A 26712-nucleotide genomic window follows, 5' to 3' on the forward strand; every position below is an offset into this window, starting at 1 on the left:
GGAAAAAATTGCTATAGTATTAGTGTGAGAAATTATTTGGTATATGGAGTTTTTTAATTTCATGAGTTAAGAAACTAACACATATAACATGATGTAATTTTTAATTAATTTAATATTCTTAAAATAATTTTTATATGAATTTTGAAGATATAAATATTATATTTGAGTAATGATATGGATCACTAATGAATCTCTCTAAATTGATAAAATTACAAAAATTAAAATGCTTTTAAATTGATGAAAATAGATATCTATATTCATATATTTCTAAATTTTCCTTTTAATTTTTATTATAAATATTAATATTTTTCTAATTTATTAAATTAGAATTCTATTGAAATATTTTTATTAAATAAATTTATTGGATTAATAAAAATGAGTTTTTTAATAAAAAATTAGTTAAAAAAATTACATTTTTCTAAAATTTTAATTTTATATTAACTTTAAAAATAACAAACTTTTATATAATACGATACATCAATGTACATAAAAAAATTTACATGTTAACATACACTTAATTAATTTTAATTATTATTTGTAATAATATATAACTATATATTTAATATTTTATTACCAGTTAAAAATTCATTTGTCTTCTTAGTTTTAGTTTTACAATATTAATTTTAAAATTAATAAATTTTATGTCAATTTCTAATAGTCTTTAGATATGAAACAAACTTTAGGTACTAATAAATATTTTAATTCCATATATTTATATAATATATAATTATATTTTTAATAAATAATTATTATTTAAAATAAATATTCATATGCAAATACATGATAACAACTACTAATTGATAAAAAAATTAGATTAAATATCAAATTTATTCAATTTTTATGAAAATACATAAAAATAAAATTCTAAACGTTAGTAAGAATTTATCCTTAAAATCTCCAAACAAGATTTAGGTCATCTCTAGTAACTAAAAAACTTTAAAAATACATGTAAAGCATTTATTTATTTGATTAGATCTCAGCAATCAACTTCTTCAATCCTGCGAATAAAAAAAAAAAGTCTTGCTTAACTGTATTAATAAAACCCCAAACAATTCATACTGAAGCGTAACAGAAAACGATGAAAAAAGTAGGCTCTGTTTGTTTTGTTGATATTGATTTTCAGAAAATGCTTTTTAAAAAATGTTTTTATTTTTTAAAAACTAATGAGTTAATGAAAAATATTTTTTATTATTTGATTATTCTATGAAAAATATTTTTTTAAAATAATATTAATATAACTGTTAAAATGTTAAAAATTATTTATTATTAAAGTATATTGATTTTATTTATTATTAAATTATTAATATCCAAGAATAATTATATTTTAATAATAATATTTAATATTAAATTGTTATATTAATATAAAATACTTAAAATAAAATTATTTATTATTCTTTATATTAATATTTTAAAATATTTAAAATAGTATTACTATTCTTAAAATATTATTTTTATTAATATTAAAATAGTAATATTTATTATTAAAATGTTTATACTATTAAAACATTTATATTTTATATTGAAAGTATCTATTATTAACAAAAATATTTTTTATTTATATTTATTATTAAAATAGTACTATAAATACCTTAATAAATAAAAATATAAAATTGCATATTTTAAACTAAAAAATAATAAAAATTATTAAAATATTCATATTAAGAAAATAATAATATTATATTATTTAAGATTATTGTTAAAATAATAAAAATATTATTATATATATTATTTATTATTAAAATAATAATATAATACTATTTGAAATATAAAAAATATTTATGTTTAATAATATACAAAATAAAATATATAAAATCGAAATATCAAAAGACTTTTAATATTAATATTTTAATATTTTAATTAAACTTAAATAAAATATTTTTATTAATTTAATAGTATTTTAAGTTGAATAAAATTAAATTTGAACTTAAAATATTATCTTCAAAATTTTATTTGTATAAAACTATAAAAATATTTAAAATTAAAATATTAAAAAAATTTTAATATTAATATTTTAATTTTTTAATAAAATTAAATAAAAATATTATTTAGTCTAATAATATTTTAGGCTAGATCAATTTAAGTTTGAGTTTAAAAAAATTATGTTCAAATACATTGTAAGTAATTTTACCCATAATAATTTTTTTTTAAAGTTGTCTATTCTTTTTAAAAAGAGAAAAATAATTTTAAAAATATTTTATTTTTTATTGATCAATAAATTATATTTATTAATTAATTTTTTTTATCAATTAAGTACCTAAAAATATAAAAATTATTTTCTAAAAAAAAACCGAAGCCGTATATTTATTGAAATTTTCATGAGTAGATTACTTGGATAATTGAACTTCGAGTTTAAAAAAAAGAAAAAACCCCAACAAAAGAAGTCGAAGTCTTTAATTAATTAAAATTGTAAGGTCGTTTTCGAGCTTCTCACCAACTGCGTCACTCAGATTTGCTATGCTCTTGCTTCGCTCCTTAAGGAATCAACAGTCTCCCAAACAGACCATTTCAAATTCAATTCAATTCTTCATTTTTCTCCATTTTTGACTTTCTGTTAAAACCCTTCTTATTACCCTTTCAGATCTCTTCAATTTCTTCCCATTTTTCCCTCAAGTAATAAATTTTCTACTCATAGCATTTTTTTTACTCTTAATTTTCCTACATTTTTTAATTTGATTTAATTTTCATCTCTTTTTACTAAGCATAAGCTGATTTTCCAGGATCTAGTGCCTACTAATCACTTATTTTGATTTGAATTACTCTAGATAGGAATTTTAGATTGTTCTCAGATTCTGCGGAGACTTTTTGTTCCAGAGCCATGGAAGAGTAAGTTCTCTTTTTCCTATTCATTTTTTAATTATAATCTAAAAAATACTATCAAATTTATTTTTTTTTTTCTTTTAGCAAAAACATAATTTTAACGAATTGTAAGTGAAAGTTGAACTTTCTTTGAACAAATAAGACACATAATTTTCATTCTTAATAGAATATTATGATGTTAGAATTAGTATTACATTTTAGTTATTTTTTAATTGTTAATCAATTTGGATTTTGCTTTCACTGTTTAAGCACATTTTATGAAGGAAAAAGCGTTAATTTTCAAAATTTTTAATAAAACTTGTGCTTTTTTTTTTCTTTTGTAAAATAGGGAAAGTGCTGTGGAGCTTTTACAGCGTTACCGGCGCGATAGGCGAATACTGTTAGATTTTATACTGTCTGGTAGCTTAATTAAGAAAGTGGTCATGCCTCCTGGTGCTGTTACGCTCGATGATGTGGATTTGGATCAAGTTAGTGTCGATTACGTGCTAACTTGCATTAAAAAAGGTTCCTTGAAATGACATTTCTTCCTGTTTCTGTTAGATTATTATAACGTAATATGAGATTTCTTTCTTTCTTATTATTTTTTATTATAATTATTTTGTTAAGTATAGGTGGAATGCTGGAGCTCTCTGAAGCTATTAGAGATTACCATGATCACACGGGATTACCCCAAATGGTAATAATCTACTTCTGCTGCATGATATTTTTTACTATTTTGGTTTCATTTGGTTGTTGCTTTTGGTAGTTATTTTTTGCTTTTGAAAGCAGAAAGCAAAAAATGCGTGTTTGGATGTAGAAGTAGGTAATATTGTGGAAGAAGTATAAAAATTAAGAACGTATTAGGTTTTCCGATAACAAAAAATGCATTACTTTATTTCTTATAAGATAATAATTATGTTAGAATCTTAGTTGCATTATAGTTATTTGTTTATTTTTAATTTATAACAGGTTTATAGGAAGTAAAATGCAAATGGTAAATATAGTAAGTAGCCAAAGTAGCAACAGACGGAGCATGGGCTTGGAGTTTGGTCTAGGGTATTAAAGTGAAAGATTGAGACAAATATGTTATTCTATGATCTAAGATATTGGCTAGAAGTTCAATGAAATGAGTGTGGACAGACACAAGGGCATGCATACATTGCACTACCACTTTGTTGGTTTATTCCCATTGTCAATATTTCAATAAAAAAAGGGAAATCATATTCACATGGAATTAGGAGTGACCCATGTAAAATGGATAAGTTTTGCTTAGATAAAAGTAAATAAACAAACAAAGGTTTCTTTGAAAAATGAAGATGTTGGCTATGAATAAAATCTAAACGCAAATTGTCGGCTAGATTGTTGGATGGTTTTAAAACTCTTCCATTCCTATCCTGGGTATGCAATTATACATTTTCTTTCAGCTGCTCATCTTTTTACATTTAATCTCTTTTCCTCTTTCAGAATAGTGGCAGTTCTGCTGGTGAATTCTTTTTGGTTACAAATCCTGAATTCTCAAGTTCACCTCCAAGAAGGGCACCACCACCTATCCCTGCTTTGATATCAATACCGACACCATTGGCTCCTGTTTTTGCACCATCTCCTGTTGTGTCAACTATATCAAGATCGGAGTCTTTTGATTCCACACAAGTTCAAGAGTTAACTGTGGACGATATTGAAGATTTTGAAGATGAGGCTGATCTTGAGGAAGTTAATAGTCTCAAAATTTCAAGGCGGAATCCAAAGGATGTTGGTGATCTTGTGCTGAAGTTGCCTTCTTTTGCTACAGGTAATGATGGCTAAGAAAATATGCTTGGCCCACCCAAATCGCTGGGGCATCTGTATGGATGTCACTTACTTTAGATCTGGATCTCCTCAGAAATTAAAATTTTGATGTGCTGCAACAGTGTGTGATGATTATAATGTTGGGGATTCCATGTTAAATGAGAAGTTTTATAGAGTTTTTTAATATTATGATCAAGGCAGCATTCTTATCTAGTGTCAAATTTTGAGTTATTTCATCAATAAATATGCAATGGCAGTCTACACATTTGGAGGATTTGTTATTTCAGGTATTACAGATGATGATCTCCGTGAAACGGCATATGAAATTCTTTTAGCTTGTGCTGGTGCTTCTGGGTTGGTTTCCCTGTTTGTTTTGACTTGCAGATATTCTTTTATACAGAGAGTGGTTTCCTAAGCTATCACATTCCTTTTTTTTTTTATCTTTTAATTTTTTCCTCTTTGTTCACTTTCTTCATAATTTGCCTCTAAATCAGGGGTCTCATTGTACCTTCAAAAGAGAAGAAGAAAGATAAACGTTCCAAGCTGATGAAAAAGCTTGGACGAAGTAGAAATGAGAATATTGTGGCACAGTCTCAACATACCCCAGGACTGGTTGGTTTATTGGAAACAATGCGTGTCCAGATGGAGGTATTTAAGACCCAATTCATTTCACTTGGTTGTGTTTATCAATATTTCTTTTAAATTAGTATTCCCTTGCAGAATTCTCTAGTTGTCATTTGGAGATGCATGAGTATAGTTGTATGATTTAATATGAATTTATTATGTGTAAAACAATTTGAAAGTAGAAGAACTACTGACAACATAAAATCTTTTTTTACCCAAAGGAGCAATTGCAGAAAATTTGAAGTGACTATTACAATGAAGAAATTACATCAAGAATCATGCTTAGTCTTTATGAAAATTAAACTGAAGTAGTTCATTTAGGAATCTCTTATTACATTTGTAAAGGCCATGTAATGTGTTTTCTTTCATGGAAATTAATTTCTTGGAGCTGCTCTCTTACACTTTAGTATCCACAGTTCATGGTGGCTACTAAAGTGTCAATTTAATTTCTTTTGTTGGTTGCAAAAGGTATAATGGCAAAGGAGCCATTTCTTTTGTTGGTTACCAAAAGGCAAAAGGTTCAGCTAAAAGCTATTTGAGTTGCTTTTGAATAGAGAGACAGCTGTAACTCATCCATTTCTTTTGTTGGTTGGCAAAAGGTAAATGTGGCCATAAGGGATTGTGATAAGTATTAACCTGCTCTTCCTCACATGTAAACCATGATGTCTTTGATTTTGGCCCAACCTATACAGTCAATACTAAAAGTTTTTTGGCCTTCATAGTAAATCTCCTCTCCTTACCAGATTAGCAAATTCTGAGTCTGTACTGTACTGTACCATACTGCATGATTAGGTGCTTTCAGATCAATGAACCATTGTAGAGGTGGTGGATGCTGTGTGTTTGTATTGGCCTTGGAAGCAGTATTTATGTACTCCCAGAGCTTTTGGGAATTAAATGTGCCTAAAGTTAACCTGAGGCTTTTTACACAACAATTAGCTTGCACTGCCAGGTGTCATCTTATTTCTTGGGCTTTTGCTCTTTAGGGTTTAATGGGGTACACTGTAGAGAATAACCATCTGGCATTCAATGACAATGTTCTTTTACTGCAAAACATTTTTTAGAACTTTGGACTTTTTCATTGGGATGGTGGGGGGAGAATTTTACTGAGGGGTTGAAGGAAGAGGAAGGTGGGAGGGGGGCATGAAATAGAAAATGCTAATTTTTTGATGAAGCATTAGATCCTACTAAAACTTTGTAATGTGCTTATAGGCTAAACACCTTTCTTTGCATTGTAAAATTTTTTCCCCCTTAAGTCCTTTACGCTCTTGACCTTTCATATTTCAAGATTCAATGGAATGTGGGTGGCTGCTGAATCTTTCAAAAGTACTAGACTAGGATCGTGATTGGTGTGTTTACTATTGGAGTAGGATCCAATGGTCTCTTTTGAGAAATTCAGTACATAAGCTTAATAAAATCTTCATAAGTGCACGTTTTCTTTGCAGCATAAGATTTGTACAATATTCTTCTCATGCTAGCGTTTTGAGTAGATAATTTCTTATGCCACATTTGTCAGTTGCCTTGTTTGACCCACTGTGAAATGCATGCTCTCTCTTCTGCTCAAAGATGGTGTGTCTGATATGTGCTAGATGCAAGTTGTTTTTCTAGGTAGTTCTCTCAATGAATTATACAAATGCTTCGACAATTTACTTTTTCTTATGCCAACGCATATGTAACATTAACTCATGCAATTTGTAGATTATAATTCTTTGATTCTTTGGTGTGATAGTTATTTCATTTCAATATTGATGGATACAGATTTCTGAGGCAATGGACATTAGGACAAGACAAGGATTGCTTAATGCTCTTTCAGGGAAAGTTGGGAAAAGAATGGATACACTACTGATTCCTCTGGAATTATTATCTTGTATTTCACGCACAGAATTTTCTGACAAGAAAGCATATGTAAGGTGGCAAAAAAGGCAGGTAAATACTGTCCCTTTTTGTGTCCTTTTTTGCCTCTCAGCCTTTCAAGCTTTCTTCCTACGTCAAATCAGAATGTTGTTGGTATGAATATATATTAGGCAAATAATTTTTTGAACTTTTGTCACTGCAGCTGAACATGTTGGCAGAGGGGCTTGTTAATCACCCTGCTGTTGGATTTGGGGAATCTGGGCGTAAGGCCAGTGAGTTTAGGATTCTTTTGGCAAAGATTGAGGAATCTGAGGTAACTTTGTTGTTGAATCAGCATTGAGATGGCTTTTTATGCTGTATATTGTGACATCAGGTGGCATCATAATGTGGTTAACTGATTTCAGCTGATTTAGCGTTGGTTTCTTTGGTGATTTGAATGCATTTATCCTGCCCCTGTGATTATTCTCGCAAAACTACTTGTGTATAATATTTTTACTTATTGTCAGTGGTTAATCATATTTGAGTTTATGCTATTTTGAGCTAGCTAGTGTCTCATATTTTGGCATTCTTTTTACTTTTTCTTGCACTCATTATCATCTTGATTTGAATTTTTTCTCCTTACTTTGATGTTAGGCTTTTCCACCTTCCACGGGTGAAGTCCAAAGGACAGAAAGTTTAAGATCTCTCAGAGATATTGCCATTCCTCTTGCTGAGAGGCCAGCTCGTGGTGACTTAACTGGAGAAGTATGCCACTGGGCAGATGGTTATCATCTGAATATCAGACTTTATGAGAAACTGCTTCTCAGTGTGTTTGATGTTTTAGATGAGGGAAAGCTGACTGAGGTTGGTGCTTGACTTTGTTACCAATTATTTTGACATGACACCAAAGAAGCTGATAGATGTCTAAAATGCCAAATTTCATGTATGTTTTGTTTCATTCGTTCATTTTAAAATTGAGTTGAATGATTAATGAAGCTTGGCATTGTTTCGCCCCCCTCTTTTTTTGGCTAATTTTTGTGCAGTATCAACCGGGACAAAAGTTTCAGTATTTAACATGAGTTTTGTAATCTATAGGATATATACATAACATACCTATCCTGTAAGGATATTAATAAAAGAAAGATACAACAACAACAACAACACACTAACCCTTATATCCCATACTCTGGGGTTGGCTATATGAAAAACCAAATAAGAGAATCAGGTTAGGTTGTAGTTTGAATCTTCTTTGGCCACTCGTTTCTATCAACAACCACCTTTTCATCTTCCTTAACCATCATATCGTTTTTTATTACTTGCATCCATATCTTTCGTGGTCTACCTCTAGATGTTTTGATCTCTTCTAGATCTAGAGACTCGATTCTCCTAACCGGTGCACAGCTAGGCCTACGTTTCACATCTCCAAACCATTGCAAACAGCCCTCTCTCATCTTTTCTTCAATTTGGACTACCCCTAATTTTTTCGAATCTCTTCATTTCTGATTTTGTCTCTTCTAGTCTTACCACACATCCATTTAAGCATCCTCATCTCCGCTACCTTCATTTTCTTCTCATGTTGTTTCTTAACAGCCCAATACTCAGTTTCATATAGTAATGCAGGCCTTACCGTTGTTTTATACAACTTCGCTTTTAACTATAGCCTATTGTATCTAAGCATCCAACTACAGTTGTTTTATATAATAAAAGAAAGATCTTGATTCTAAATTTTACTTGGAAAAGGATAAGAAAATTTGTTGTAGCTAAAATATGTTCTTAATGAAACCAACTATAGCGTATTTTATCTGTAGGAAGTGGAAGAAATTCTTGAGCTCTTGAAGTCAACCTGGCGTGTTTTGGGAATAACAGAGACCATCCACTACACCTGCTATGCATGGGTTTTATTTCGTCAGGTACTACTAATTGGCTTACTTCGTCCCATGTGTTAGAATTTCTGTTGATATTGTGTTAATATTGATTTTGTGATCACAGTATGTTATCACGAGTGAGCAAGGGATTTTGCGACAGGCCATTGACCAGTTGAAAAAAATACCATTGAAAGAACAACGGGGCCCACAGGAGAGGTTACACTTGAAAAGCTTGCATGTCAGAATTGATGGCGAAGAGAGCCCTCGTGATGTTTCTTTCTTACAATCCTTCTTATCACCCATCCAGAAGTGGGCTGATAAGCAACTAGGAGACTACCACTTGAACTTTGCCGAGGTTTGGTTTATTGTTTATAGGGCTACTCCTAGATAAGAGTGTGATTTATTTTGATTGTCCTTCATAAGAAAATTTCTTGGTAATGCTTGTTTTGTGTATCTGTTATTTGTTCTGTGTTGCAATTTTTATACTTTAAACTTTGGACGTGCCTTGCCATAAATTTCTTTTCCTTCTGATTCTTTTATTTGCAACATTTCTTCATGTTGCCATTCACTGTTCCTTTCTGATTTTCTTGTAGTGGGAGTACATGGTGAATCTTACATTGGATACAAAATTTTGACACCAGTATTACTGAAATATAAGCTAATAGATTGATTGCACTGCAATCTATAATTTGGATATATGTTTATTACTGAAGGTTAAACATAGCTGAATTCTTTAACTGAATTTTCTTTGCTTCTAATAGTATGTCATGTGTTTAAATTGCCTAGTCTGGAGTAAAGAACAATATGAACTTTCTGCAAAGAACTTGTGTAGAATCATCTAAAGCTATTTATTTCTTTAGCATGTATCTAATGGGATCATCACGGAGTTTTGCGTAAAGAACTTCGATTTACTTATTTCCCATATGCAGGTTGGCTACTAGCTTTTGACCTTAGGCTTAATTCTAAATATGGGGGACAAACATTTGATAGTTTTCATTTAGCTCAAAGCCATTAGTGTCCATGTGTGCACCTGCATTATACCTTTTATGCATATGCAAGTTTATTAGTTTAAAAAATTGTTTTATGCATTACATGAATTGATATGATATGAAATTATACAAGGCATAAAAAACACTCAAAACTTGAGGCTGTTCAAGATAAAGTCCATGTTCCTTGTTAATGTAAAATGCTGTAGGACCTTGCTTTTTAATGTTGAAGGTTTAAATACGTTCTATCTTTTTGCAAAAAAGCCAATTCCTTATTTTTGCCTATTCAGAAGCATGTGCATATATACATGTGTGTGTGTACATGGAGACACACACACACACACACACATCTCACATCTTTATGTGAATGCATACGCAGAAATATGTATATATATATATACACACACACGCACACACACACACATGTCTAACTTGGCATTTGTTTTCTTAGCTATTGTGAATCTTGATCAGTTCATTGCTTCATAATGTATCTTTATCTGAACAATTTGGAAATTATTATTTTAATCACCAAATCTGTTTTGAATTTTATAGTGATTTTTAATTGACCTTAATTTTTTTTTTTAAATTTTTGGGCATGTCAGTATCATAATACTTATCATTTGACTTGTAGGGATCGGTGGTAATGGAGGATATAGTAACAGTTGCAATGATTGTTAGAAGACTTATTCTGGAAGAATCCGATATTGTATGTTGTACCTTTAAGTTTACTTTTCTACTTCATATGAATAGTGTCCAAGATACCCTGCATGTGCCATCTGGATCTCTAAATTGTGTTGTTTCCTTTTATCTGTTTAGCATTGAGAATTACATTTCAATATTTGCTGCAGGCCGTGCAATCTTCCACTGCCTCAGATCGAGATCAGATAGAATTATATGTATCTTTATCAGTTAAGAATTCATTTGCAAGGGTAAGTGTTTTAGCCCACTGTTTATGGTTTTTCTGACTCATGTAATACTTTTTATATCATAATCAAAATCTCAAAGAGAGACAAAGATAACTGCAAAGGCTCAGGAGAATATGTTGAATTACAGTATAAATACAACAGCCCACTTAAAACTTGATATCAATTATGGTTTACATGAGTGTTCTTTTTATCTGCGTCTGATTTACTCCAACCATATGAATCGTATGTTAACCTTGATAAATTTTGTTCTTACATTGTGGGAATCATAGAGTGAGTAAGCTTGCTCTAGCCAGTAGGAACACGTCTACCTGGGTCCTTTCAGAGACACCACACTTGATAGAACTCCAACCGGGAGTGCTGAATTAATAGTTTCTACTGAATTTAGAAATAGTTAGAGGCTAACTATTGGAGGTTTTAATTACAATGCAGAAAATTACATATTTTTTCAGAGGCATTGATTTTAATGAGTATAATTAATTCATTTAAATTTGATAATATTATGTTAATGATGTGGAATTTCACGTCTAATGAGCATAAGTGGTATGTCTAACATGGCAAAAACTTTTTATGGTGCTCTTTTTGGCTTGTGAAAGCTTAAAACTTGGTCTTAGCCTCTGCTTCTGGTTGTTAAGATATCTTGAACTAGCATGATCAGATTAGTTGACCACATATTTCTTCCCAATCCCAACATACACATCCAAATACACCATATATGTATTAAAGCATAAAATTAGTCATCAATCCAGTGGACACAATCCATTGTAATTCCTAAATTATTTATCCATGCATCTTTCCTAGTTTGAGAGTCAAAATTCTGAGATTGTCAAAAAACCAATCATAAGATATTCTAAATTTCCTGAAGTTCAATTACATAGTCAAGAAGCTAAACTTTTAAGTGATAAAGTTCCAGCTTCCAACTTCATTAGATTTTCTGCTGTCTTTTCTTGTAAGTAAATTAAATTCACAAGTGTTTTCAAATTTTTATGCTAGTTTTGTTTCTGTCTCATAATCTAGTAAAGGCATGATACATTTTAGTATCCGTATTGCTTTGGACAGATATTACAAGCTGTTGATAAATCAGATACAATGGGCGAACATCCTTTGGCATTGCTTGCAGAGGAGGTCAAAAAGCTTCTGAAAAAAGATTCAACAATATTCATGCCTATTTTATGTCAGAGGCATCCGCATGCAGCTATTGTTTCAGCTTCACTGCTACACAAGCTTTATGGGAACAAGTTGGTAAGCTGATACATAGCAACTCTCTATATATTTTAGCTTATCTTACCCAATTGTTGTGCTTCATTAGCTTGAATTGTTTCTTATTTTTGACGTTGAGATCTTAATGGGACTTATTTTATCCAGAAACCTTTTGTTGACGGTGCTGAACATCTGACGGAGGATGTTGTATCTGTTTTCCCAGCTGCTGATAACCTTGAGCAGTATATACTGGACCTCATAAAATCTTCTTGTGAAGGTGATAATGTGGAGATCCATTTTAGGAAGCTAAACCCATACCAGGTTAGATAGCTGGATTTTATTGTCCAAAGTTTTTTATTCTAATAACAACAAGCAGAACAGCTTTCTGCTGCTAGAAGGGACTTTGAGTCTTTAGAATTGGAGCTGATAAAGAAATACCTTGTCACATGGTGAAACACCTATATCTAGTTGCTCCAATTGCATTTCAATGGTGCATTTATGTTATTCAGGTTTTTTATGGTTGTTGCATGTTGCTTCCTCAAAAGTTATAATAAAAGAATAAATAATTTATTTCAAAAAAAAAAAGAAAAGACAAAGCAATTAAATGAAAAAATCATATGATATCATTATGTCATAGTTGATTAAAATTGGCTAAAGGTAACTCCAGTTCAAAATTGAAGCAAAATCATTCCTTTTGTTATTAGGTTTTTTTTTTTTAATTCTTAAAAAACTTGTTTGATTTGTATCCAAATGCACTTTTTTGCCTTATGTTTCATAAAGCAAAAGCAACAGAAGCAGCAATTAATGGGAGCCTAATGTGTTTTTTTATTTGATTGACTGAAATATTCCACGCATAATAAAGATTTATAATTGGAGACACTATAGTTTTGGTCCTTGGATACGAGCTTGTTGAACTTGAAAGTGTTTCTCTCACATCTTTCCAGTTATTTATAAAGATGCAGTTGATCCTTTATTCTTTAATGTGGTCGAGTTTGATAAACAAACAGTTATCTGTATTATAGTCTTTCAAAGATGTTAATGCATAGATAGCATGTTATTTAGATTCTGTCAATTGCTTGTGTGATTGGTAGTTGTAGAAACTTTGAAAAAATAGTTGATACTGATTTTGTTTTTTTCTATTGGTTACTTTTTCATGGCTAAACATAAGAGCTTGTCTAATGCAGATCATGTTACTTTCCTGATGTTTATGTTTAACCCCTTTATATCTTAGACCTAGATTTTCTAGTATGTGCTGTCACATTCTCTTATGTATAGGCAGACAAAGGTTGTCCTGGGTTGGAATGATTTATCTTTGCAACTTTACTCTGATCACTTGAACTAAAAAGCTACTTTTTTAAATTACTTTATTAACTAATTCATGCTTGGGCAGCCATAGTTGTAGCTGTTTTCAGTACATATTGGTATTGGTTCTCCTTTTGGACTATATGGTTGATTTAGTTTCTTTCTCATTATCACCAGTTGATCTTGAAGAATTCTCTGTTAATATTGATAGGACAAAAATTCTGGTCAGAATAGTGTGTACTTCATATTCATTTTCTCTTCATTTTTTTTTTATTCTAAAAAAATATTTTTTTTCCTTTTCCAGATTGAATCTGTTTCTGGAACAGTGGTGATGCGATGGATTAATTCACAGTTAGGAAGAATCATAGATTGGGTGGAGCGGACTCTTCAACAAGAGGTAAATGGATGTCTTCTTGTTTTTATTGTCCCTTCTAAAGCTATGATTTCTCTTTTTTTTTGGTTGTTTTGCCACCTATCTCTTTTTCCCTTCTTATTGCTGTTTTAGAAATGAATATTTTTCTTTATTGTCCTTCTTGCTTCAGTTCTGGCTAACATATCTTTTTTATTTTTGGTACATTTACAGCTTTCCCTTTTTTTGTTTACTGTTCTACTGGTGGGATGGGGTTAAGAATTGAAATATGTAAAGCTAGAGAATTCGGGCATGGGTATGTTGTTTGTTCCAATAAAATTGGATACCATTGTGGTACATAATATTTTGTGAACTGGAAATCCATGGTAGATCTTATAAAGTTGAAAAAGAATTTAAGAGTTGACCATATATGTGAGTGTGTTGACAAACTAAATGCAACAACTTTAGTTGGGACGTTTGGAGAATGGTAATTTCGTCCTTAAGTTGAGTTGACTTGAGCAGATTTTGTCTGCTAAAAGCTTATTTTTTCTGTAAATCATGGGAAATTGTGTTATGATTACCTACATGTATGCATGTACTCTAGATTATTTTCTTTCTTGGTTGAGATCTTTCATTATTGATAAGCTTATTTTCTCTATAAACTATCTTTAGAGATGGGACCCAATATCACCTCAACAACGGCATGGGAGTTCAATTGTGGAAGTTTATAGAATTGTCGAGGAGGTATGAATGATCAAGTTTCTTGTATTGGCCCTTTTTGGGCTTCTAGATGAGTAATCTATTTAAATGAAGCAGTTGATTATTTGGTGTATGATATTTATCAGGGTTCCTTTGTAGTTTGCTATTTTCTGAACTTCGTACATCGTTTAGTTTACTATTTGCTAAAACAATTCTCAAGTAAATTATTCTATGAAAACCTTTTTGTGTAGAAAACTTAAAGAACAATTGTCCTTATTTATTCTTATTCAATCTACAATGAAGGAGTACATCTAAATAAATGGGAACCGTGGAGTTCCTTATTAGAAAACAACTTACATGAAACAAAAAACAAAAAATAATTAAAGGAAGGAAAATTATTCTATTATAGAATAAAAACAAATGCCTAAAAACTTGACAATTAGAATAGTTGACTAAATTAGAAGAGTAAATGAGAAATATTCCCAAAACAAATTAGGAAATCGAGTTGCATTAATGTAAGAGAATCGAATCTGCACTAATGTGGGAGAATCGGATTTCTATACTCCCCTTTAAGCTGGGTTATGAATATTATTCATACTCAGCTTGGATTTCAAACCATCAAAAATGCTTCTAGGAAGAGAGCTTTAGTCAGAATATCTGCAATTTGTGAACTTGTAGGGATTTTGGCTAGTTTGACCGACCTGTTTTCTATCTCTTCCTTTATGAAATGTTAGTCCAACTTTATGTGCTTGGTCCTATCATGATAAACAGGATTTTTGGCAATACTTATAGTAGCCTTATTGTCACCAAATAGTGTCATCGATGTCACAGTTTGAACTTTTAATTCTCCAAGTAACCTCATCAGCCAAATTCATTCACAAATACCATGGGACATTGCTCTAAACTCAGCCTTAACACTGCTCCTAGCTGCAATAGCTTGCTTTTTACTTCTCCAAGTGATCAAATTTCCCCAAACATAAGTGCAATATCTAGCAGTGGACCTTCTATCTATTACTGATCTAGCCTAGTCAGCATCTATGTACACCTCGATTGTCATGTCTATTGACTTCTTAAAATATAGACCTTCACCAGGACTCTTCTTTAAGTACTGTAGGATGCGATGAACAGCCTTAAGATGCTCCTTGGTTGGATTAGTTATGTATCTACTCACCATCCCTATAGCAAACCCAATATCAGGTCATGTGTGGGAGAGGTAAATAAGCTTCCCAACTAGTCTTTGGTATCACCCCTTGTCAGTGAGAGAGCTTGCATTTTTACTTCCAATTTTATTAGTTGAGTCCATGGGTGTATTGGCAGGTTTGCATCCAATCATGCCGGTTTCTTTGAGTAGATCAAGTACATACTTATGCTGAGACGTTTTCCATTCTTAGACTGAGCCACTTCCATCCCAAGGAAATATTTAAGGAACCCGAAGTGCTTTATTTCAAACTCGTTTGCAAGGAGTTTCTTCAAATCATCTATTCCTTCCTTGTAGTCTTCGGTGATTATGATATCATCCGCATAAACAATAAGAATAACTCTTTTTTTGTTCATTAATGAACTTAACATAGTATGGTCAGATTGACATTGAAGGATTCCATACCTCTTCATCGCCTTGGTCAATCGTCCAAACCATGCCCAAAGAGATTGTTTAAGTTCATACAAAGATTTTTGGAGTTTGCACAATTTGCCTATGTTGTCTTACCTTTTGAAACTAGGGGGAATTTCCATGTAGACATCCTCCTCCAAGTCACCTTTTAAGAATGCATTCTTGATATCAAGTTAGTGGAGAGGCCAATCCAAGTTGGCTACTAGTGACTATAGAACTCTAATTGAATTGAGTTTGGCTACTGGAGCAAGTGTCTTCTCATAGTCTATCCCATAGGATTGAGCGAACCCTTTTGCAACAAGTTTAGATTTGAACCTATTTATACTTCCATCTACATTGTGTTTTATTGTGAAGATCCACTTACATCCAACCGGGTTTTTCCCTTTGGGCAAATCCAAAATTTCCCATGTCTCATTTTTCTTTAGTGCCTTGATTTCTTCAAGAATTGCTGCCTTCCAATCTGGTTCATTGAGGGCTTCTTGGATATTTTTTGGAATTTGCACATTGTCAAGGTTAGTAGTAAAGGCTCGAAAGTTTGGATTTAACCTATCATATGAGATGTACTTGCAGATAGGGTATTGGGTGCATGATCTCACACCTTTTCTTAATGCAATAGGAATGTCAAGGTCACCAGCTGGCTCACAAGTTTCAGTTTCAGATTCAATACAGGTATTACCTGTGTTGGTTTCAGGTTCTTGGAGATTTGGATCAGGTTGATTTTTAGTGTTGGGCTGTGTATAGTTGTCCACTTCTTCATGTGGTTTTTGCTTCCTTGAGTAGACTATAAGTTATTTTGTTTTTTCTTGCATAACCTTAGGGTTTGTAGAGTCAAGAGTTGTTTGAACAGGTTGGGTTTCGGAATCTGCATGGCTGATAGGTTGGGTAGGTTGAGAATCTGGTTTAGAAGGGGTGGTTGAGATTCTAGTTTTGAAGGGGCTGGTTGGGAATCTGGTTTTGAAAGGGTTGGTTGGGAAATTGGCAAGTCAACAGCTAAGAATTGATATTCCTGAGTGTTATTCTCCCCCTGAATATCATTCTTGCTGTAGTATGGAAGATTCTCAAAGAAGGTGACACCCATAGAGCTATAGAATTTTTTTGTGATGGGTGAGTAACACCTATAGCCCTTTTGGTTTGGGGAATAACCAAGGAGTATGCATTTTAAGGCTTTGGGATCAAGCTTGCTGCGGTTTGTTGGCTAATATGAACAAAGGCAATGCAGCCAAAGAGTTTGATGGGAATGGAAGAGATTAACCGAGTTTGTGAGTAGGAAGTAGGGAGAGTTTGACAAGGTGTTTTAAAGCCAAGAACTTGAGAAGGCATTCGGTTAACCAAATAGGTTGCAAGGAGGATAGCTTTTCCCCAAAAATATTTAGGTACATTGGAAGTCAACAAGAGGGATCTGGTCACTTCTATCAAATGTCTATTTTTGCGTTCGGCAACCCCATTTTGTTGTGGAGTGTCAACGCAAGAGCTTTGATGGATAATGCCATGATTGGTGAGGTAAGGGCCGAGAACAGAGTTGAAGTATTCCCTTTCATTGTCTGTTTTTAGGACTTGGATTTTGGCTTCAAATTGGGTTTGTACCATCATATTGAAGTTTTGAAAGGTTTGGCTAACTTTGAATTTTTCTTTCATAAGGAATACCTAAGTGAGTCGAGTATGATCAGCGATGAATGTAACAAACCACTTAGAACCTGTGATGTTGTTAACTCTTGACGGTCCCCAAATGTCACTATGAATCATTGAAAAAGGCTGAGATGATTTATACGAAAGGCTAGGGTAGGTATTTCAAGTGTGCTTGGAAAGATGACAAATTTCACATTGAAAATCTTTAGAAATGTTATGGAATAATGAGGGAAATAGCCTTTTTAGGTATGAAATATTTGGATGTCCTAATCTATAGTGCCATAACATGATAAGGTCATCCTTACCAGTATTAAAGGCTAAGGGTGTACAAAAGTTTTGTGGTCTCTCAAGTACATCATCTTGAAGAAGGTAGAGCCCTGCACACATCCTAGCACTGCCAATAATCCTCCTCGAGCCCAATTCCTGAAATTCACAAGTTGGAAAAAAATTTAGTGACACAACATCTATTCTTCGTAAGCTTACTGATGGAAAGTAGGTTACAGCTTAAATTAGAGACATGGAGGACAGAGTCGAGTGTTATGTCATTTGAAACTACAATAGAACCTGTTCCTACCACATTTGAGAGAGAGCCATTAGCAATTTTTACAATAGAACTATTATAGCACGCTTTATATGTGTTGCGTAAGGATGCATCTTCAGTTGTGATCTGATGCTCCTGAATCAACAATCCGAGATTGTGTATTTCCCCATTGAACACTTAAGGCGTCTAGGAAATTACCTTTTGGTGCTAGTAAACTAGTTCTAAAGGTTGCAAACTTGTTTTGAAGGGTTTGTTGGAGTATCACCTTTTTGTGACTTTCCTCATGCCATATCTCTGCAGAAGAAGAGTTCTCACTCTTGCTAGCCATAATGGAAACTTATGTGGTTATAGTCTAATGGCTCAGGCGGACTTGCTCTAATACCATGTGGAAAACTTAAAGAACAACTATCCTTATTTCTTTTTATTCAATCTACAATGAAGGAGTACATCTAAATAAATAGAAACAGTGAAGTTGCTTATTAGGAAACAACTTACATGAAACAGAAAAGAAAAAATAATAAAAGGAAGGAAAATTATTCTATTCTAGAATAGAAACAAATCCCTAAAAACTTGACAATTTGAATAGTTGACTAAAACAAAAGAGTAAATAAGAAATATTCCCAAAATAAATTAGGAAATCAAGTTGCACTAATGTAGGAGAATCGGATCTGCACTAATGTAGGAGATTCAGATTTTTGTATTTTGCTTCTGAGAACATTTTTTGTTGTTTTCCCCAGATTCCAATTTCATTTTTACCTCTGAGAATAATTTTTCAGTTTTAACTATTCAAAGCCTATTTTCTGTTAGAAAACAATGGAAAACTTTTTCATTCTATCTACATCAAAGTTTTTTCAGAACTAATAACTTGAAACAAGTCCACACATGTCCTGAACTTTAACACTTGCAATCATCCTTTGGTGTTTTACTAACTATACATTTTAATGACAAGATTATAGATTTTTCTTGTGTATCCTTCTTATATTATTTGTCTACTTGCAGTTTCTTGTCCTCTTAAATTCATTTATACATTCACTGGCATAACTTTTGAGTTTATTTATTTTCAATTTGGTTTTGTTTAGAGATCAGCTGATCTAAATTGGTTTTTGCAGGCAGTTACTCTTCCCTTATGCATTTTGTCCTTTTAATATTTTGCTAATTTAAAAAATATCCATGTATAAAATTCAGAAATCTGTAGAGAAATTTGCTATAGGTGGTTTTATTTTGTAGTGTCAAATGTGGAATAAATTAGCAATTCAGAGTCAGCATCATAGTCTTTGAAAGACATGGGGGCACCAGCTTACAGCTATGATTTTGCCTTATGGGGCAGCTTTTAATCCCCTTGGAGCCAATCAATATTGCTTATTATCAGCCTACTTGGACTGCCTCAATGATATAATAGATTTATATAATTTGATTAAATGCTTTCAGAGAACCGTGCTGGTTAGAACTATGAAGGTGATTAGCATGAAGAAATTATAAAATTGTCTGAATTTACTGTGTGCATTTACACTGAAATATTTGCCTTTATCTCCCTGCAGTATCAGCTACAGACATGATCTCAGCTTTGTCTGTTTCTACTAATTGATTTATTTAATATTTTACTAAGATGAGTAGTTTCATTCCAGACTTGAATCAATGTGTGTTTGTGTCAGTCATAACTCATAACTGTTTGTTAATATAACAATGGTATGTATTTTGATGAATAATTGACTAGTCCTTAACTTTCTCCTGGAGTTTTATATTATTGAAATGGAAGGCATTGGTAAATCACTAAAAAATATTTGACTGCTATTGGTTATAGAATTAGTTTTCGCAGGCTTTTGGATCTATAATCTCATATTTTTCTTATCATAATTTTGAAATCAGCATTCATTTTCTTTTTATATTTCATTCTCCATATAGTTTATCTCGTTCTGGAGATATTAATAATACATTCTGTTTTCTTTTTTTTTTTTTGGGTGCAGACAGTGGATCAGTTTTTTGGTATTAAAGTTCCAATGAGGCTTATGGAGCTGAACGCTCTGTTTCGGGGCATTGATAATGCATTTCAAGTATATGCAAATCATATTGTTGATAATTTAGGTCAGTATGCTTTATGTTTAACATTCTAAGGTGATGGATTTGACTGTCATTTATATGAAAGAAACTAGAATGTTTTTTTTCCCTTTTTTCTTTTATTGTATTTGTGGTAGTCAATATTGGTTTGAATATTTTGTGGTAAAATACAATCGAAAACTGTAACCACTGAAGGTATGTCAATGACAGTTGAAATGAATTGCCGAAGTCTTATTTTAGAAAAAAATTAGGAGGCTAATGTCACCAAGCTCAAGGCCAGTTGAACTTTACCTTTTCCCTGGATCTGTTCAGCTTGGCTCAACGACACCGGTTAGGAGTATAGAACAATTGAGGACCAACTTCTTCTAACATCCCTTTGCAAGGGGCTTGAATCATACTATGTGTCAGGTGAACTTCAGCAACAATCATACTATGTGTTAGGTGAACTTCGGCAACTAGACAGTTATGAACTGAAGCAGAAAATTATCTATTAAATACCATTCTTCCATTGGACAACTGTAGCATATAACTTCTGAATACGTGGTTATCCAGTTGGAGTCAACAGTTGGACCTCAAGATATTGATGGAAGATTTGTGATAGATTCACTGGTGATAATATCTTCAACCATCTGGATGCTGCAAGTTTAGTTATGGAATGAGCATTGTGACAGTACCTTTTAGGGTACATTTGGATTCGACACAACCTTCGATGGAGGTGCGGCTTCTAAGAAAATTTGTATCAAATGGCACTAGGCATCCATTTGGATGTTAAAGTTGCAACACAGTCTGGTTTTTCCACTGGTAGTCTTTACTCTAGCGGGTGAATGGTCCTCATCTTTTTTAGTTTTTTACTTGTTTTTTATTTTTTTCTTCTTTACCCTTCATTTTATATTACAAAGACAAAAATGTTTTTATAATTTTATTTTTTATTTTGATTTTATTTAAAATTTATGAAATAATTTAATTAATTTAATATAATAAATAAATTTTAGTATTATATACTAAATTAATAAATAAAATTTTTATTATATGATAAACTATTATTTTTATTAATTTTTAGTTATTTATTAATAAAACTATTATTTCCATAAAAGTATTTTACTAATTTTTTAATAATTTATTTATTTATAAATGTTAAATAATTGAAAATTTTTCCTTATGAATTATAATCTAATGTACTTAAATGGACATCTTTCTTCTCACTATAATTCAACTCATCCCCACCATTTAGTTTGCATCCAAAAGCATATCTCTAGCATTGATTTTAATCTTACTATTGCAGTAACTAATCTCATCTCTACCGTTGTTTTTGATCTCACCACCCATCCAAATGTACCCTTAGCGCTTTTGGATCATCCCTTATTGACAATCTAGGATAAACCCAGGATTATTATCAAATGCAATATTCTTAAATCAATTAATCCTTGTATTAGTTCTTGCCAACATTATCAGTTGTTGGTTGACTATCTTACTACACTTCAGTGCTGTAATCTTCATCTTCATTGATTTCAGTGTACATCTTCAGATCCCTATTATAGTGTTTCCTCCTTTTATTTTTTTCCAATAAAGTAAGAGCTCACTTGATAGACAACCATGACAATAATGAGCTGTTAAACTTCTCACCAATTTATCTGTGAGGTTCTCTTTGGATGTTGGTGTGTTATAGCCAAAGAATAGAAGTTTGGATTCCTAAATTACATTCTATCAATTTCCTGCTCCCTTGCATTTGAGATAGAAAGGAAACATAAAAAAAAAAGATTGGTTGCAAAATTATATTCCTCTCTTTTCACGAACTTCCATTCTTCACTCTGGCCAAATTACTTGATCTGAAATCCTTGATATGAGTACTTGTTCTCTCAATTGCTTTTTCAGTTATTAATTGCTTGATTAGCTTTACACATCATGTCAACTCAAATTTTCTGGTGGGAAATCATGATAGCATTGTTCTTTCACGTTTCTCTTGCTGCATTCATTCTTTGAATTCTGTTCAGTGTTTCAATCTGTTCTATGCTTTTTGTGCTGATTTTTCTTTTCATTGCCTAAAAGGTAGACCTTGATGTGTGAGTTTCACAATGCAGCTAGCAAAGATGATCTAATTCCACCTTTGCCTGTTCTCACCCGATATCGAAAAGAAGCTGGAATAAAGGCTTTTGTGAAGAAGGAACTATTTGATTCTAGGCTACCAGATCAGAGAAGGTCCATTGAAATTAATGTCCTGACAACAGCAACCCTATGTGTTCAGTTAAACACTTTATATGTGAGTTCAAGCTTCATTTTGTCCTTTTTGGTAACATCTGGCTGGATCATTTTATCTTTCTTTCTTTTTCTAATTTTTTTTTGGGGGTGGGGGGGTCGGGGTTGTTTGGGTTGGTGCAAATGGTTTTTTCTTTTGATCAATAATGATTAATTAATGTTCATATTTTTTAGTTGCTGCTGCTTGTTCCCTAGTTGAAATAATCTTCCTGTGATTCATTATCACTGGTGGTAAGATTATTTGTCTTTACCTTCTGTTGGTAAGGCGTACTTTATGCACTCTAACCATTAAATTTATCAAACCAGGACATGAAAGTTGTGGTAAATGGATAAGTAATAGTCTTATAATATCTCAAAAAACTCTTTGTTAATGCACAATTAATCTGTTGGTTTACATTCACCCTTCCAAGCCACCTACAGAAAAGCAGTTAAACTAGATTGCCATGAGTGGGAAACAGATGAATTAGTTTGAGTGGAAATATAGGTGATATGTACCCAGAGGTGTAGCTACTTTGTGTTGAGTGGGGTCAACTCTAGAAAAGTTAATTTTATATACAAATGTTAGGGCAAAATTTTCATAATTTTCTCATATTGACCCACTAGAATTAAATGAAAACCTAAAGAAAAGGGGATATTTTTCATCTTTTTTTTTTTTTTTTAATTATGACAATGAATATGTGCAGTTATCTTGGAAATCTTATAAAGTCTTTGTACTTTGTATTATAACTATGGTCATAAACCTTATCAAAATGAAAAAAAAGAAGAAAAAGGGAAACATACGTTAAAACATATTTGATTAAAATGTGAAATGTGGCATATGTTCAAATATAACTTTCCTATATAAAAATAAAATCACGCATTTTATTATCTATAAAAGTTATCTGTTAATTCTAACTTATTAAAAAATATTTGTCTATTATTGTGGCTAAATACAAATTTCCCTTTTGCTTTAAGAAGTAATATGTAAATAACAAGAGTAGCAATCAAATGATACACAACTTATTAACTTGAAAATTTCATGGTTGATTGTGTTATAGGCATGATTGCATGAAATAATATCTTGTCATAAATTTTTTTATTGAAGTATTGGAATAATATACTCAATTTTTTGAATATTTAAAACATTTAGATTTGATGCAAAAGCTCTTTTAATAATACAATGTATAAAAATGATGTGTTTATATAATATGAATATTTATCTATATGACCACACTGATTTTTTTCTGGCTACCCCACTGTATGTACCAGTATAGTGTTGTAATGTTATCACAATTCTGTTTCAGCGTAAAAACAACTGTATGGAGAATGTGACAGAAATAAGAGTAAAAGGAAAACATAATATTTCAAGTAAAGCAAGCTCCTTGTTTTAGAAAAACATTATTCATAACCTAGATGGGGCATGACCATGGAGCTGACCTACACATATCCTCTTTTTTCCCCATTGAAATCAGATGATTTTTCCTGAGTGACACTTTCCTCTATTTGAGCTATCACCGATAATAGCAAAGGCATATATAATAATGAAAAGGATTTGCTTACATTTTGGAGTTTTCAGTTTTCCTTTTTCATTTTTTTGTTGAACTGTTATAAGTTTTACAAAATAATGGAATCTTCCAAGTCATTCCTTCAGTTGTGCTAAAATCATACTCTAGTGGTCCCCCTGTTTCCCTTCATATATTGTCTTCTTTAGAGAGTTATTTGTTGAAGCTGTTATCAGAATATATTCTGACTTGAATTTTTACTACTGGCAGTATGCTATCAGTCAACTGAACAAGTTGGAAGATAGCATCTGTGAACGCTGGACAAGGAAAAGGCCCCAGGAAAAAATCTACATCAGTATGTATCTGAAGTCCACACTGATACCATCAGTTTTCATTTATTTGAGTAATAATAGTATGCATGTTGCTTATACATATGGCTATCAGTACTGCAGCGGTTTTTCCATTGAAGCAATTTAACTTTTTGCTTGTCAAACTGAACTTATCCATTTCTCTGTAGGGAAATCGATTGATGATAAATCCAAAAGTTCCACTCAGAAAAACACCTTTGAGGGAAGCAGGAAAGATATAAATGCTGCTATTGATCGCATTCGAGAGTTTACTGGTAATATCTATTTTATTTTTCTTAAGAAACATAATTGATCGCCGATTAAGTAATTTCTCGGTGTTGCAGGAACTAAAATTGTTTTCTGGGATTTAAGGGAGCCATTTATTGAGAACTTGTATAAACCTAGTGTTTCTCAATCTAGGTTGGAAGCAGTTGTTGAACCACTTGACATGGTAATAATAGTATGTAGAGATATTTCTCTTTTATTTGGTAAAGAAGTGGAATAGTCTTTTGATTTTATGATTAACTTAAGTACTCTCTACATTGTTTCGGTTAATGCTTGAATTTAGTTTTAAAGTCTTATTTTGTGGCCAAGCTTTCAGCTTTAAGATTTTATAGTAAAAATGTATTAATATGCTAATGTAGATTTTTTGAAAATGTATTTTATTTGATTCTGAGGTATGTCTGTGCACTGTTAACTGCTGCAGGAACTAAATCAACTATGTGATATTATTGTGGAGCCACTTCGGGACCGAGTTGTGACAAGTCTTCTTCAAGCATCACTGGTCTTTTTCTAAATCTGCTACTTCAATCAAAATTTAAATGGGTTCTTAAAGTTATACTTATTAAAAGGGTTTCGTTTTCTAGGAAGGCTTACTTCGGGTTTTGTTAGATGGAGGCCCATCACGAGTTTTCTTCCCAAGTGATGCAAAGCTATTGGAAGAAGATTTGGAAATATTAAAGGTGATACTGGCTGCTTCAATCAAGTTAACAAAATTGATATTGATGATGGAGATAATAATAGTCTTGAATATAGATTTCTCATAGATTTCTCTGTATTAGAAGTTTCTATCTCTTTCTCCACTGATTTGAGTATTGTTTAGACAAACTTAGACCATGAAAAGAAGCATTTTTATGTTGCACTAAAATAAGTCGATCACAATATTTTAGGTAAAAGGTGCTATAAAACCTATTGGGCTTATTGCTTCAATTTTGATCTGATCAAATCTGATTGTCTAGTGTGTGCAATTGATGGATTTATTGTAGCTGTAGGACTTAAGCGACGCTAATCTATTCACATGAATGTTTGTGTGTTACTTAGGAATTTTTTATTTCTGGAGGTGATGGACTTCCTCGAGGAGTTGTTGAAAATCAAGTAGCACGTGTTCGACTTGTTGTGAAGTTACATGGATTGGAGGTAAGTTATGATGATTTGACTACTACTGTTTTAAACCTGCCTTTTGGAAAGGTGGGAGGGTACATTTGGTGTTCTTTTGAAAAATATTGGAAGGAAATGAAAATTTCTCATTACCAGGTAGTTTAATGAGTGAATAAAACTATCTCTGACCACTGCACCTACATTTAATCTCTTGTTTAAGTGTTTCCTTTTTTAAAACTTAATTGCTTAAACCAAAATCTTTTAACAAAAGATAATCTTTTGGAGATTCTGCAAACAACTATTTTCCACTTTTATACTACATGAAGATATGATATTAATTGTTTTCAGACTCGAGAATTGGTTGAGGACTTAAGATCTTCAAGTGGCAAGCTAGGTGCTGATAACCAGACCCTACTGAGAATATTATGCCACCGGGCTGATTCAGAGGCATCCCAATTTGTCAAGAAGCAGTATAAGATACCTAAGTCTTCTGCGTAGGCTGATGCTTGCATTGAGTAGTTGACTTGAGATGGGCTTGATGTAGAAGAAAGTGGCAAATATGTATCGGCCTAATCATGTGAATATGATTCCATCACTCCCTTGTAAGAGAAAACAATTGGACTTTCTTTTATGTTTATTTATGCCATTTTTAAATTAGTTTGTTCTCTTCTTTGCATGTTTAAATAATTCACATTTGACATGTCTATATGAGATGGAAACCATACCCTGAATGCTCCATGGCAAAGTAGACGTGTTTTGAGCAAAACCTATTTGCAATGAGGTATAAAAGCCCCAATGAACCAGCAATGTGACTGCTTGATGTTGAGCTCGTAGAGAAAGTTGACTTTGTTGGTCATTTATTGTTGTTGGAAGAAAGTTTGTTCAAAAGATTTTTTTTTTTTTTTTGTTATGTTCCCAGAATTTGGCAAGTGCAATCACCGTTTCTGGTCTTGGCGGCAAAGTTCTAAGTTTCTAAGCTGAATTGGTATTCAACTCTATTTTGCTTGTATTTTGTTTTCTTCTATGTAATTTATTCAGCTATGAAGTTTCAAACTTCCAATTTC

The 26712-nt window shown here is 32.0% G+C and overlaps 1 protein-coding gene across 2 annotated transcripts; it reads left to right on the forward strand.

Annotated features, from left to right (window-relative positions):
* Window positions 1-2420: 2420 nt before the first annotated feature.
* Window positions 2421-26712, forward strand: LOC111293550 (protein unc-13 homolog). 2 transcript variants are annotated; one of them, XM_022886273.2, is made up of 27 exons: window positions 2421-2610; window positions 2763-2823; window positions 3146-3321; window positions 3429-3493; window positions 4261-4585; window positions 4869-4935; window positions 5076-5229; window positions 6961-7128; window positions 7259-7369; window positions 7690-7899; window positions 8844-8945; window positions 9025-9255; window positions 10518-10592; window positions 10735-10815; window positions 11869-12051; window positions 12175-12330; window positions 13616-13708; window positions 14333-14404; window positions 20100-20217; window positions 22269-22447; window positions 24195-24279; window positions 24442-24546; window positions 24616-24722; window positions 24978-25055; window positions 25138-25233; window positions 25592-25687; window positions 25997-26712. In XM_022886273.2, exons 2-27 carry the CDS (start codon window positions 2816-2818, stop codon window positions 26144-26146), a joined length of 3291 nt encoding a protein of 1096 aa, XP_022742008.2. In that variant the 5' UTR covers window positions 2421-2610; window positions 2763-2815; the 3' UTR covers window positions 26147-26712. The 2 variants fall into 2 exon arrangements, with proteins under 2 accessions (XP_022742008.2, XP_022742009.2); XM_022886274.2 differs by having other exon boundaries at window positions 2767-2823.

This window comes from Durio zibethinus, chromosome 14 (assembly GCF_047325235.1).
Source record: "Durio zibethinus cultivar Kanyao isolate XHJ-2024 chromosome 14, ASM4732523v1, whole genome shotgun sequence".
NCBI lineage: Eukaryota > Viridiplantae > Streptophyta > Magnoliopsida > Malvales > Malvaceae > Durio > Durio zibethinus.

Coding starts and splice junctions, on each gene's coding strand:
- LOC111293550 (XM_022886273.2), top strand. Junction 7,370..7,689: donor CAAAGATTGAGGAATCTGAG/GTAACTTTGTTG, acceptor CTTTGATGTTAG/GCTTTTCCACCTTCCACGGG. Junction 8,946..9,024: donor CATGGGTTTTATTTCGTCAG/GTACTACTAATT, acceptor TTGTGATCACAG/TATGTTATCACGAGTGAGCA.